Source organism: Neltuma alba, unplaced genomic scaffold, assembly GCF_004799145.2.
Source record: "Neltuma alba isolate B1F8T4 unplaced genomic scaffold, ASM479914v2 tig00008310_pilon, whole genome shotgun sequence".
NCBI classification, from domain to species: Eukaryota; Viridiplantae; Streptophyta; class Magnoliopsida; order Fabales; family Fabaceae; genus Neltuma; species Neltuma alba.
In genome coordinates this window covers 38,308-50,423 of record NW_021634988.1, presented here as the reverse complement: position 1 = coordinate 50,423, position 12,116 = coordinate 38,308, and the positions used below count along the sequence as shown (strand labels likewise).

The 12,116-nt window shown below is 32.7% G+C and overlaps 1 protein-coding gene across 2 annotated transcripts; it reads left to right on the top strand.

Moving 5' to 3' along the window:
* The first annotated feature begins 2,959 nt into the window (after positions 1-2,959).
* LOC114753932 (probable lactoylglutathione lyase, chloroplastic) lies at positions 2,960-8,597 on the top strand. 2 transcript variants are annotated; one of them, XM_028942635.1, is made up of 9 exons: positions 2,960-3,217; positions 3,653-3,857; positions 3,964-4,088; positions 4,200-4,264; positions 4,540-4,743; positions 4,834-4,881; positions 5,889-5,996; positions 6,263-6,403; positions 8,227-8,597. In XM_028942635.1, exons 1-9 carry the CDS (start codon positions 3,127-3,129, stop codon positions 8,266-8,268), a joined length of 1,029 nt encoding a protein of 342 aa, XP_028798468.1. In that variant the 5' UTR covers positions 2,960-3,126; the 3' UTR covers positions 8,269-8,597. The 2 variants fall into 2 exon arrangements, with proteins under 2 accessions (XP_028798468.1, XP_028798467.1); XM_028942634.1 differs by having other exon boundaries at positions 2,963-3,217; positions 4,531-4,743.
* The last annotated feature ends 3,519 nt before the right edge of the window (positions 8,598-12,116 follow it).

The window sequence follows — 12,116 nt, the reverse complement described above, 5'->3', positions numbered from 1 at the left end:
TTGGTCATTACCTGCTCATTGTTTATTTAAATATAAAATCCCCAGAGAAAACAAACTGCACTTACGTAAATGATAATCTTGGGGAAAAAAATTATACTTTGAATACTTTACTTTACATGAAGATTATACATGATAATTCAATATATGTATAATATCCCTAAAAATATGTGAAAAATAAATAATGATACAATTTGATCTGACTGTAGGAAAAAGAATACAAAAGAATCTACTTTATGAAATATTTTGTTAATGGTTATGATTGCGAACAATTTAGATTAATTTTAACATTTCAAATTTATTTATATTTTTATGTAAAATTTTAATAATAATTCCATAAAAATTAGATCTAACAATTTTAATTCAATAGTAGTTGAAAAAAAAGAAGAAGAAAAGATTAATATCTTATTAAAGATTCTTCCGTTTGCAGATATACAGGCAAATTGTTTTCTGCTCTCCGTGGATCTGCCTAGTGCCTACAACATTGCATTATCAAATCATCAAATTAAAAGCTAAAAAGGATTACAACACAAAAAGCCTCCCAATTAGTCATGAAATCATATTAGCTTCATCCACCATCATTGCTTGATATTTGCGTACCTGAACAAATGTGTGTTAGGACATGACATCAGAAAGGAAAAAGTGAAGAAAACATTTGTAGAGAGAAAAAAAACTCAATAGATGCTAGCAGATACGTATACTCTTTCTGTCCCTAATGTAAAACCTACTTAGAGAGTTGATGTTGACCAATATAATAAATCTTTTTTGATATTCATCAACTTTTTTTTAAAATTAACCCTATTAATATTCCTTTAATAATAATCAAGTAGAAGGATAGCGAGGGAATTAAAAGAAATGTTTAGAGTGTTCTAAAAAAGAAATCATATTAACTAATTTAATTAATTTTTAATCTACTTAAATTAGTTAATTAGTTTTTACATTAAGGACTGAAAGAGTATATATATTTTTGTTTTTTTTTTCAATTAATGTATGAATCTATAATCCATAAATCCATAAGCTGAAGACTAAATCCAGTAAATCAGATTCTTGGGAAGTCATCAATCTCGCGGAGATGGACTACTCTACCACTTAGAAGATAAATAAATGAGAATCAGAATAGATAAAAGAGTAATAAAAAAAAAATCACATAAAAAGAAATGGAAATCGCAATATTCCATTCAAACACCTAAGAAGTTAAAATCATAGGGAAGGAAAGTAATGTTTGATATGGTATTTTGTAAATATAGTTAAATAACAAAAATGTCCTTGTACAAAAAGTTTTATTAAGAAGTTATCAATTGACAATAACAAGTGTTGAATAGTAAATGACAAGAAATGTATTGGCAATGACAAGTTTGGTAGTTTTTTTTAAAAAAAATCTGATACAAGGACATTTTAGTCATTTAACTACATTTGTAAAATATCAGATCGAGCACTACTTCCTCTTTTGAAATTTTGACTTTTTAGATACCTGAATTGAAATATTGTAATTTTCAACTCTTTTTTATGTCATTTTCCCTAAAAGTAAAACGACTCTAATGAGAATTAGAGACTCCTAATAATTCATTAATAATAAAGTAAAAGGAAAAGATAGAAAAAAGAGTATGAAAATAAAATAAAATTTGCAAATATTACCTTGATTTTAGTCACAGAAATCACAGTTGAAGCAGTAACGAGGAAGCTGGCAGGCAGCAGCGAATCGAAGCATCATCACACGGGTTTTTTTTTTTTTTTAATTCCACCCTTATAGATTTATCAGCTTTTAATTACTCTTTCGGTCATAAATATAAGATTTATTTGTAGTGGGTTTTGTATTTAAGGTAAAGGAGTGCTTTTTTAAATAGAAAATAAAAATATATATATAATTGGATAAAAAGATCATAGTGCAATGCTTCTAATATCTAAGCGACTGCCCGTGTCCCAAAAAAAAAAAAAAGATCATTAGCGCATTAAAGGGAACTAAATTGAGCATCCAATGACATTTTCTACTTCAATTTCTCCAAAGAAAGTCAGAAACAAATCAAGATTGAACATAATTTTTTCACGACGATAAAAGTAATGAGTTAATTTCTTATCAACTAGACTAATTTGATTGACGAAAGAAGAACAACTGTCTGGCTGCTTTATATCCTTGTGCCTTCGTGCCGCCTATACTGGTTAGCCCGCAGGAGAGCAAATCTGAACTTTGGGAGTCCCCCTAAGTTCATCATCGGTACTAGCAAGAGGCATATTAACCTTTGAGTTTCGTAGCTTTGGATCAACAAAGTATCATTTGGTAGGACTTATCTCTTATGTTTAAGGCTTTCTCCTCTTTATCAACAAAGTATTATAATGTTAATATTTGATAATATTTTATTAACATTTAAGGTTTTAATGTCATCGCTTTTGTTATGTAAAAATTAAACTTAATATTTTAATATTTGATAATATTGTATTAATATTTAAAATTTTAATGTCATCATTTTTATTAATAATTTTATGATTGAAAGACTAAAACTATACTTTTTAAAGTTAAAAAACTAAATGTACATTTTTATAATATTGTAAATAATTTTCTCTATCTTTTTTCTACCGCTGTAATGTAAAATATTTTCATTACTAATATTATTATCTTTTTCTTTCAACCCAAAAAAAAAATACAAAAGAAGAGTAAAGTGTACTGCCTCGTAAGTTTTGTTTGTCATCACGTTTAAAATCACTTATAAATATATTTTATGTAAGTTGAGACAAAATTTTTCTCATATATTTACTTTATATTTTGTATATCACAGTTAAAAAATTATTTATAAACTATAATGGAGATAGATAAAGCGAGAATGAAGGCACTGTGGCTTCAGGTATTTTGATAATTGCTTTTACTGTTGATAGCACGGTCCCAAAACAAAACATATTCATTCACAAGTGATCACATATTATTCGTTTGTGCACAGCCAGCGGCGCGAGAGAGATGTCAGCAAGACAGCGATCATTGCGTTTAACATGGGACTCAAGCTACAGTTGATCACATCAGCTTCGTTGTCGTAGTCTCACTGAGAGGAATATGATAAGGAACATTTAAAAGTCAAATAAAGCAAGCTTATCAAGTATTGACCTCACTCTACGCTCAACGCTCTGGTGAGAGTGATTCCCATGGCGTCTTCGATTCATGCCTCTCTGTCCGCCTTCAATCTATCTGGTCAAAACCCTACTCGGCGCCTCTCCTTTCCTCATCAGATTTGCGGTAAGTTCTGTTCTTTCGGTGCCCCCTTTTGAAAATCCACTCATTTCAGGCTAAATTTCTTGGCTTTCATGGAATCTTGAGTCACATGGCAATTGGATGCTTCTTGGTTTGTCCATAGTTAATAATAAGCCTATGAATGAGTCTCTATGCTTCAGTCATGGATCTATTAGGCGAATTCTGATAGAAATCGACTTTCATTTCTTTCTTTTCACATACAGTTGTTGATATGACAGAATAGAACTTTCATTATTTGGGAGTTGGATTTTCCAATTGCTATATTCAAATTCATCTCTAGTGCTATTTTGTCTGCTTTAAATTGTCTATAGTGCTGCCTGCAACATTCGTTATATTCTTTCATTGCAGTTGCGATACTGAATTTGATTGAAAATTACTGTATAATTTCACGAATTGTAATTATTTTGGGTTGCCATTCAGTTGTTTCGCAGAACAATATATCTAACTTGAAAGCATCCAAGCCACTGAGACTAGATGCTAAATGTGCGAGAGTAATGGCCTCAAGGAGTGTGTCCCAAGCAAGCAGAGCTGCTACAACAGAAGACGTTCTAGAGTGGGTCAAACAGGACAAGCGAAGAATGCTTCATGTTGTATATCGTGTTGGGGACTTGGAGAGGACCATCAAGTATATCATGACACATACATACATACTACTCATTACTAATGCAGTATTCTCTTGAATCAACACCGTAACGTTATTATTGAAGGAAAAAACTACCTGGCAATTTCAGATTTTATACAGAGTGCCTGGGAATGAAGCTGCTGAGAAAACGTGATATACCAGAGGAGAGGTATACGAACGCCTTTCTTGGATATGGACCTGAAGATGCACAGTTTGTTATTGAACTGACATACAGTAGGTGTCTGAGAATATTTTAAGATCTGTGAAACTACAAATCCTGAACCACCTGATATTTGATAGATATGAAGTTTTCCTCTTTATTATTGTTATCTAATTATGTTTCAGATTATGGAGTTGATGCATATGATATTGGGAATGGATTTGGCCATTTTGGCATTGCTGTTGATGATGTAAGTTTGCGTAACTTGTCCTCTCTATCTTTTATGAGCATCTTTGATTTCTCATAATGCGTTCAGTTCTGATTGTTTTTTATACCCCTCATGTATGCACTAGTCCGTAGCTGCGCCTATCTGGTTTGTCCTCCACTCCTCTTAGGGATGTGTTGGGGATTTGTGGCACAGTTGTTATTATTATTATTCAGAATCCTTTCTCTTGATGCTAAAGAAATGTCTAGGATGGACTTCTTGTCTTTTTAATTCTCACTATCCTCTATTAGGTTGAAAAGACTGTAGACCTCATTAGAGCTAAGGGTGGCAAAATAACTAGAGAGCCAGGTCCTGTTAAGGGAGGCAGCACAATAATTGCTTTCATCGAAGATCCAGATGGATATAAATTTGAGCTTTTGCAAAGAGCTTCCTCTCCTGAGCCTTTGTGCCAACTAATGCTTCGCGTAGGTGATCTTAATCGTTCCATAGAATTTTATGAGAAGGTGAGGTGAACGCTATTTTATGTCTGATTTAACACCTTATGATTTTCTTTACACTGGATTTAGTCATTTCCATGGTTGCTTATCATTTAGGCTTTTGGTATGGAACTTCTTCGGACACGAGATAATCCTGAGCAAAAGGTATCTTTCCTTTCTATTATGTCAATTAATGGCATGATCTGTAGGTGGCATGCCTAATGGCCAAGAGGTAAGATTATTAGAGTCTATATCAGATCATGGGGCTTTAATGCCCAAACTATAAGATACTGTTTCATCTGTATAAAAAAAAAAAAATTAAGCTTGAGGACAAGAGATAGGTCATTGTTCAGATACAAATAATCGTATCAGTCCTTTGAGATGATGCCTTGCATGAGTTCAAACTTTTAAAAGTAATATTCGTTAGTTGTATTTACTATTCATTTTAGGCATGTTTGTTATTCTTCAATAACTTGTTTTGTACATCATTGTCATAAAATGTTACTTTACCTTCTAGCCTATTGTTTACTGTGGTATACTGAATCAAAATATGACTCAAGATAGAATGGAAGGATTTTTTATTCTTTTTTTTTAATTTTATTTGAATTTCAATTTATATGTGATAAAATTGTTAGGCTCAGCAGGTGTTAACTGGGGAAATTTGGCTCCTTTATGAGCCGTCAAGATCTTGCACATTGCTGGTGCCCCTTGTGGCTGTGGCAATAAAAGAAAAGTCCCTTGAATTCACCAGCGACTAGGAAATACCAGCTGCTGAACAACTAACGGACTTTCCTTGGTTTGAGGATTTTGTGATTTCCCAAAAGTTTCACCGAAAAAAAAAAGACCAAAAGTTAATTATGAGAACATATCTTATTGGCCTTTTTCAAATCCTTATTCATAATCTTGCGCAGGTCTTCTGTTCTAACTTCTAACAAGTTGGCCTTGATTTTGTTCTGCTTTATATTTGGTTTGAAATGTCTGTATGATGTGCTTTGCTTTCAAGCCCTGAATTGAACTACAATGCTTACATTGCATCTTGCTTTCTTTGGTGGAACCAATTTTTTTTTCCATCTCCTTATTTAATACTTTCATTCACTTGGTTTCCTTTAAATTGTTTTTCATCCTTCAATGTTTTATTTTATTTATTTAATTATTTCTTTTGCCTTTGGTAGTATACCATTGCAATGCTAGGTTATGGTCCTGAAGATACGAGTGCTGTCTTGGAATTGACTTACAATTATGGAGTCACTGAGTATGATAAAGGAAATGGTTATGCTCAGGTTGGTAGAACTACCTTTAGTTCTTTAACACTTTTTAAATCTGCTAAAGTTTTTTTTTTTAATGTATAATTACTTGCTATTATGCGTATACTCTATTAAGATATTAGATTTTATTTTTTTTATGAAGTATTAACAGAAATATATAGGGCTTTGTTATCAGATTTCTTCAAACATGTTACCTATCAGTTCTTTACTGACCGTTTCTTGCCATTCATTTGAAGATTGTTTTTTGTATTTAGTCATGTTCTTTTATTCTCCCTTTGCAGATTGCAATAGGTACAGATGATGTTTACAGGACTGCCGAAGCTATCAAACTTGTTGGAGGAAAGATTACTCGGGAACCTGGACCATTACCTGGCATCAACACAAAAATAACAGCATGCTTAGATCCTGATGGTTGGAAGACGGTATAGCTTTTTAGATTTTATGATTTCTTTTTCCCCCGCAATATTATGAAACCATGGTACCCGCAGTAGTGATATTGAAATGGGTGAAATCATTAGGACATCAAACTCACCTTTTTATATTTTCATTAAATCTTATCAAATGAAGTAGTTGGTATTCTCAATGCATATCAGGACTACTAGGCATGTTTGTAATCAGATTTGGAGAAAAATCGGGATTTGTGTTTTGTGTTTTCTGGCCTTCACATCAATAATAGGCGTTGTGCAAAATATAGTGAAAAATTTTCTTACCAATTAAACCTAGTTACATTTTGTGAGACATAGCAATGTTTCCAAAGGTTATAGAATTCTGAATCTCATTTCACAGTGAATGTGTGTAAGTGGAAGTATTCCATTTGATGACAATGGATTTTGGGATTGGGAGATAATGAGTGCTAGTATTCCTGCTCAAGAAACAACTGAAGAAGACAGAAATCCAGAACCAACTCAATGCTAGGAGTAGGAGAGTTCTGAAGAAACTAAGGAAGAGAGGGAAGGACTCTGGAGTCAGAATCGGAAATCTTATATTATGGCTCTGAAGTATCTTGAATGATCTTAGGATGCATCAACACAGGGCTACCAAGATCCTATTTGACAATGAATCAACCATGGCCATGATGAGGAACCCAGTGTTCCATGACAAGACAAAGCATATCAAGATAAAATACTATATTAAGTCCTTAATATAAGACCCAGATGACTGATATGGGAAGATTAAGGAAGTTAAATAAATTACTTTAAAGTATTATATTTATCGTTTCCAAACTAATTTGTTGGGCTTATAAACTGATACATATAATTTAATATATATAATTTAATAATACACATAAAAGATTATGTAACATATATTATAATTAAGTAATTTTTTTTAACTTAATTGATTTCTTCAAATTAGTCAATTAGTTCTTATATTAAGGACTGGAGGTAGTATCATTTTATAAGGAAGGCAATGAAAGAAGACGAGATACAGATCTTTCATTGCAGTGCTGAAGATCAACTGGCCCATTTTTTTACCAAACCTACGTAGAAACTAGGGTTTCAAGCACTTAGAAATTTGGAATGGTAGCAAACAATTGCATCAAGGAGGAATAATATATTGTCCCAAAAAAAGAAGCAAAAGAATTGCATCTTACTATATGCTAAATAATCTTTACACCTTTGGTTGATGCTAAATACTGATTAACCAAAGGTTCCTAGTGTTCAGCTGAACTTTCCCTCCCAAAAAGCAATGTCAATACATGCTTTTCTTGTTTAGGATTATATCTGAGTACAGCTGACATGTTAGGCTGTATTTCTTTATTTTGATAGATGTTAAGTCTTATAATGCTACTTCTTTAAGCTGTAATTTTTTGTGCCTATATAGATGTGTGAAGCAACAGAACCAAAGTTTCTGCTCCTAAGTTTTTCTTGCCTTCCATCTTGATTTTTCCTATTTTTCTTCAAAATCCAAACGGCAATGCTTATGAATTAGAAATCTCAAAATTTGGCAACTGTCTCTAAGGGAGTGTTATTGGGCTTCATTCTCTCAACCTGGTGAAAGTCAATTATTTTCACATGGATATGTTGAATAACTGCCAAATAAGTACACCTGCCTAAGCCCTGCAACAGCCACCAGCTCCCACGCTACTTAAATTGTTCATTGACTTCGTTCATTTCCATCTTCTGTTTATTTCTCATTTGGTACTTTCTTATGCACGGTAGAGATCTCTAGTATATTTTTGAACTATACTTATTTCAGATAATCAAGTATTTTATTTAACTTCTTGTACTTCTTTTCTATTGTGCAGGTTTTTGTAGATAATGTTGATTTTGTTAAAGAGTTGGAGTAGAGTTTCTGATCTTGGTCTTTGCAATCTTGAGAGACTGACGTCAAGTCACTGGCAAATCAAAGATAATCTTGATTTAAGCTGCTTGCAGGCTTGCACGATACAATGTACCATATTCAAATCCGAGTTTTGTAGATAGTTTATTAATGATTATAGCAATGACCAGAGTAGCCAATTTCTTTACCTTTATAAAATAAAGCAAGTTAGTTTGAAGCACAAATCTCTTTATTTCTTCATTTTATGTACTTTTAACGATTTTATAATAGTACAAATTGTCTAAATTTCACATTGGATATTTCATAATAGTATTCTCACAATTTCTTGGCCTTTCCTACCTTGAGCGTTGTTATAAGGAACTTCAGTATTCTGAAATAAGGATTTAAGTGAAGTAATTTTTTCTTTTTTTACACATTGAAGTTTAGGTGAGTTGGATCTTTAGGCATCACAATGATCAGTGCATGTCTCTAAACTCAAAGAACGTTTAAAAAGATATTTACAAATCGCCTTATCAGCAAGACTCTTACATCGGTAACAAGATTTGAACTCACAATCTTATGTATTATGAGTTAATTCCTTACTAATTAGACTAACTTTTATTAACAGGATTTAAGTGAAGTAATAATGAGATAGAAATTCACTCCCCCCCAAACCCCAACACGCGCACACACACAAAGTTGTATGTAATTCAGGGGATGTTAATGGTGTATTTGCATTTTGCTAATTATCAGGATTATCTGAAATCTCAATCAGAAAACAACACGTGGATAAATTGAAGTCACTTCATTACATGATATTGAAATCCTGGGGAGAGAATGAAATAGTTGCTGGTAAACCCTAATGATGCATGACTGGGTCTTTAATGCTAGCCAAAAAAACACAATAATAAAGAGGTTGGGGAGGTAGATCAATGACTGTGTTCACAAATTCTGATCTGACCAGATCTCAGTACAACTACAGCATGATATTCTCTGAATTATAGTTGTTGTTTTTTTGACTTTTGAGAACAGAGGATGTAATACATATCCCATTGACAGGCACAAACAAATGATTACATACTGCCCAGTAAGGAGTTGACTTGATATATATATATATATATATGTGATCATTATTAAGTGAAGGAGGTTTGTTCGGGTGAATGATAAGCAGAAGCAATTAATATTCAATCTAAGCCTTGTTTTACTGTGATGGCCTGGCATGATCATGATTAGCAATGGCAGATGAATTTCAGGGCTGGCCGGAAGAGACAGATTTGATTTCCATTCATAGTTTTGCTTTAACCAAACTTTCTTTCCTTTTCCTTTTAGCCTCTCTGTTAATGGTAGGTGAGAATCTGCCTGCTTGTCTGGTCCCCCCTTTATGGCCCCCTCTACATTTAAAAGGCCCTATGTAGTTTGTAATGAGTGTTTGTGAGTTTTGCCTTTCCCTGAGGTCTTGGGGAAAAAAATTGAAGAATTAGCTTTGGCTAGGCCCTCTTAGAGCCTTGGCTTTAAATGGTTTGCATGCCTTGGATAGGCCATCTGTGTACTTCTCTCTTTATGTTTGTCTATCAAAATGTTTCATTTGCATCTTCCCGTGAAGATGCATGTGAGAGTATCATGACCATTCTACTTAATTTTGGTTCATCTTTCCATTTGAATTTTTGAAAATAAAGTGCATGTGAAAGTTATCATAGGTAATAAGGTAAGCGGTGAGAAAATCTATAAGATCCACTTCTCTTTTACTCGTTTTCTTTCTTATAATTCTCTTAATTTAAAGTAAATGTTTCATGATTTTTTTTACTTTTTCTTATTATTTTAGTGATTATTAAAGATGTTTGATTCGCAAGATATAAAAGAGAATAAAATAAGAAAAAGTAATTTTTTTGGATAAAAATAAAAAAATACTTAAAATCAAATAATTGTTATTGAGTTTTGATGTTGAGAGAAAATAGAAATTGCACACCTTGAATTTCGTACAATGGAATGGAATCTGATTCCATTATTATCAAAGCTACCAAAAGTTACACTTTATTGGTCAAAAAATGGAGGAAAAAATATATTCTGACCCATATTTTTAGTTAATATTTTTTTTTGACAAACAATATTTCTAATAAGTCCATGTATCTCTCTTAAAAGTGTATGAACTTAACTAATTGGATTTTTTTTTCTTTTAAAAAACATGCAAATAAACCTAAAATTTTTGGTGCTAATCATTTCTACTATGGCTACACATCATGGAAAAACAGCAAGATTCTGGTAAAACCACAGAGACCATACTGGAAAAGAGCAGTGTGGTAGGATGGGGCCATATAGCCATACCCATATTTCCCAAAGTTTTTTTTTTGGCACAAAAGAAAGGAATAACTAGCGACCTGTTTTTTTTCCCTGTTTTCTGAATAATTTATCTTATGAAAAACCAAAAAAAAAAATCAGAATATGTTTTTTTATATTTTGTTACTTTTTCTTCTACAAAACTAACTTACAACATTGTAATTTCATTAATGCAGTGAAACAAATTATTTTTTACCCTTCACTTTACCATTATAGAAATGTTTTTCAAAATAATGATTCAAAAAGATTTTTTGTAAATTTTCTGTTTCCAAAGTTTTATCTAAAAAAATTACCCCACAAAATTATTCTAATGACACAGAAATAGAGAACAGAGCCAAACATGGCCTAATTCTCTCTCAAATTTCAGAGACGAGGGTCCAAAGGAATTATGTGATGTTAATAATTACCACATTACTTTCACTTTTTGCATTTTCTTCATTTTGTACTGATGACTTAGTAACGGTCGTCATTATGGCACTTACTGAACCAGAGGACACTGATTTTTTTTTTTATTTACTTTTTTATTTTGGCTTTTATATATCGCCACCACCTTCCTTCTGTCTTCTACATTAATCTTCCTCAAACTCCAAACAAATGGATGGTAACACAGAAAACTCAAAGCTTCCTTTTATTGCAGAAAATCATCACTGCTTATCTCCTTCTAACCTCTTTCATAAAACCCCACCTGCCCATTTCAGCAATCTCTATCCTATGTTCTCTACAATAGGGAAGTTCAACAAGCTCCAAAAAGAAACTACTCAGAAAGCAGATTCTTCTATGGCATGTGAAGAAGAAGATGAAGCTTTTTCTGGGGATTATTCTTACTATGATGTTGCAGCTAGTGAAAGTTGCTGTGCTAAGTCAGACACAGATTCTTGCAGCCAAGTTGGTGATGCAGATGAAGATGAAGATGATGAGGAAGAGGTGAGTTTGGTTGAGTTGTTGCAGAATGATGCGAAGGCCAAAAAGAAAATGGAGGTTTTGGCTGAAATGGTTGGAGTTGACAGTACAGAACCAGGGGCAGTGTTGACTGAAGTTGTGAGAGTTCTGAAGCACTTAAGGAGGATGAGCCGGTTTTAATTAACAAGGGCTTATATCTGTGTGTGTGTGTGTGGTGGTAAGAATGTTCAGTTCTTACCTGTTGAAATGCGACTGTGTAATTTCTGAATTTGAGAAATTCTCTTTCTTGCCTTCTCTATCTATCTGCATTTAATATTTTTTCCCTGGTTTACACTTAGTTTATAAATTGATAAGGGAGGTGACACTCGAGGTTTGAAGGAAAATAAATCCTCTACAACTTTTCATTACTCATGTATGAGAAAGAAATTGCTTCTTTACAGAGGTAGAATCAGGATCACCTGAAGAGAAAGTTACAGAAATTTGATATGAGAAAAATTAGACATTTTAGTACTATAAGGTTGTGTTTGAAGATCCATTTGTAAACTATGGATTCAAATCCAGCTTTGCACTTGTTGGAAAAATTGGGGTTTGTAAGATGATGTCACAAAACTTTAAAATGTGTTATTTCAGCTAAATTTGGAA

Excerpts from the sequence above, each read along its gene's own strand:
- LOC114753932 (XM_028942634.1), top strand. The coding sequence starts at position 3,127 with ATGGCGTCTTCGATTCATGCCTCTCTGTCCGCCTTCAATCTATCTGGT. Across the intron at positions 3,858-3,963 it reads GACTTGGAGAGGACCATCAA|ATTTTATACAGAGTGCCTGG; the intron begins GTATATCATGAC and ends TGGCAATTTCAG. Across the intron at positions 4,882-5,888 it reads GAGATAATCCTGAGCAAAAG|TATACCATTGCAATGCTAGG; the intron begins GTATCTTTCCTT and ends TGCCTTTGGTAG.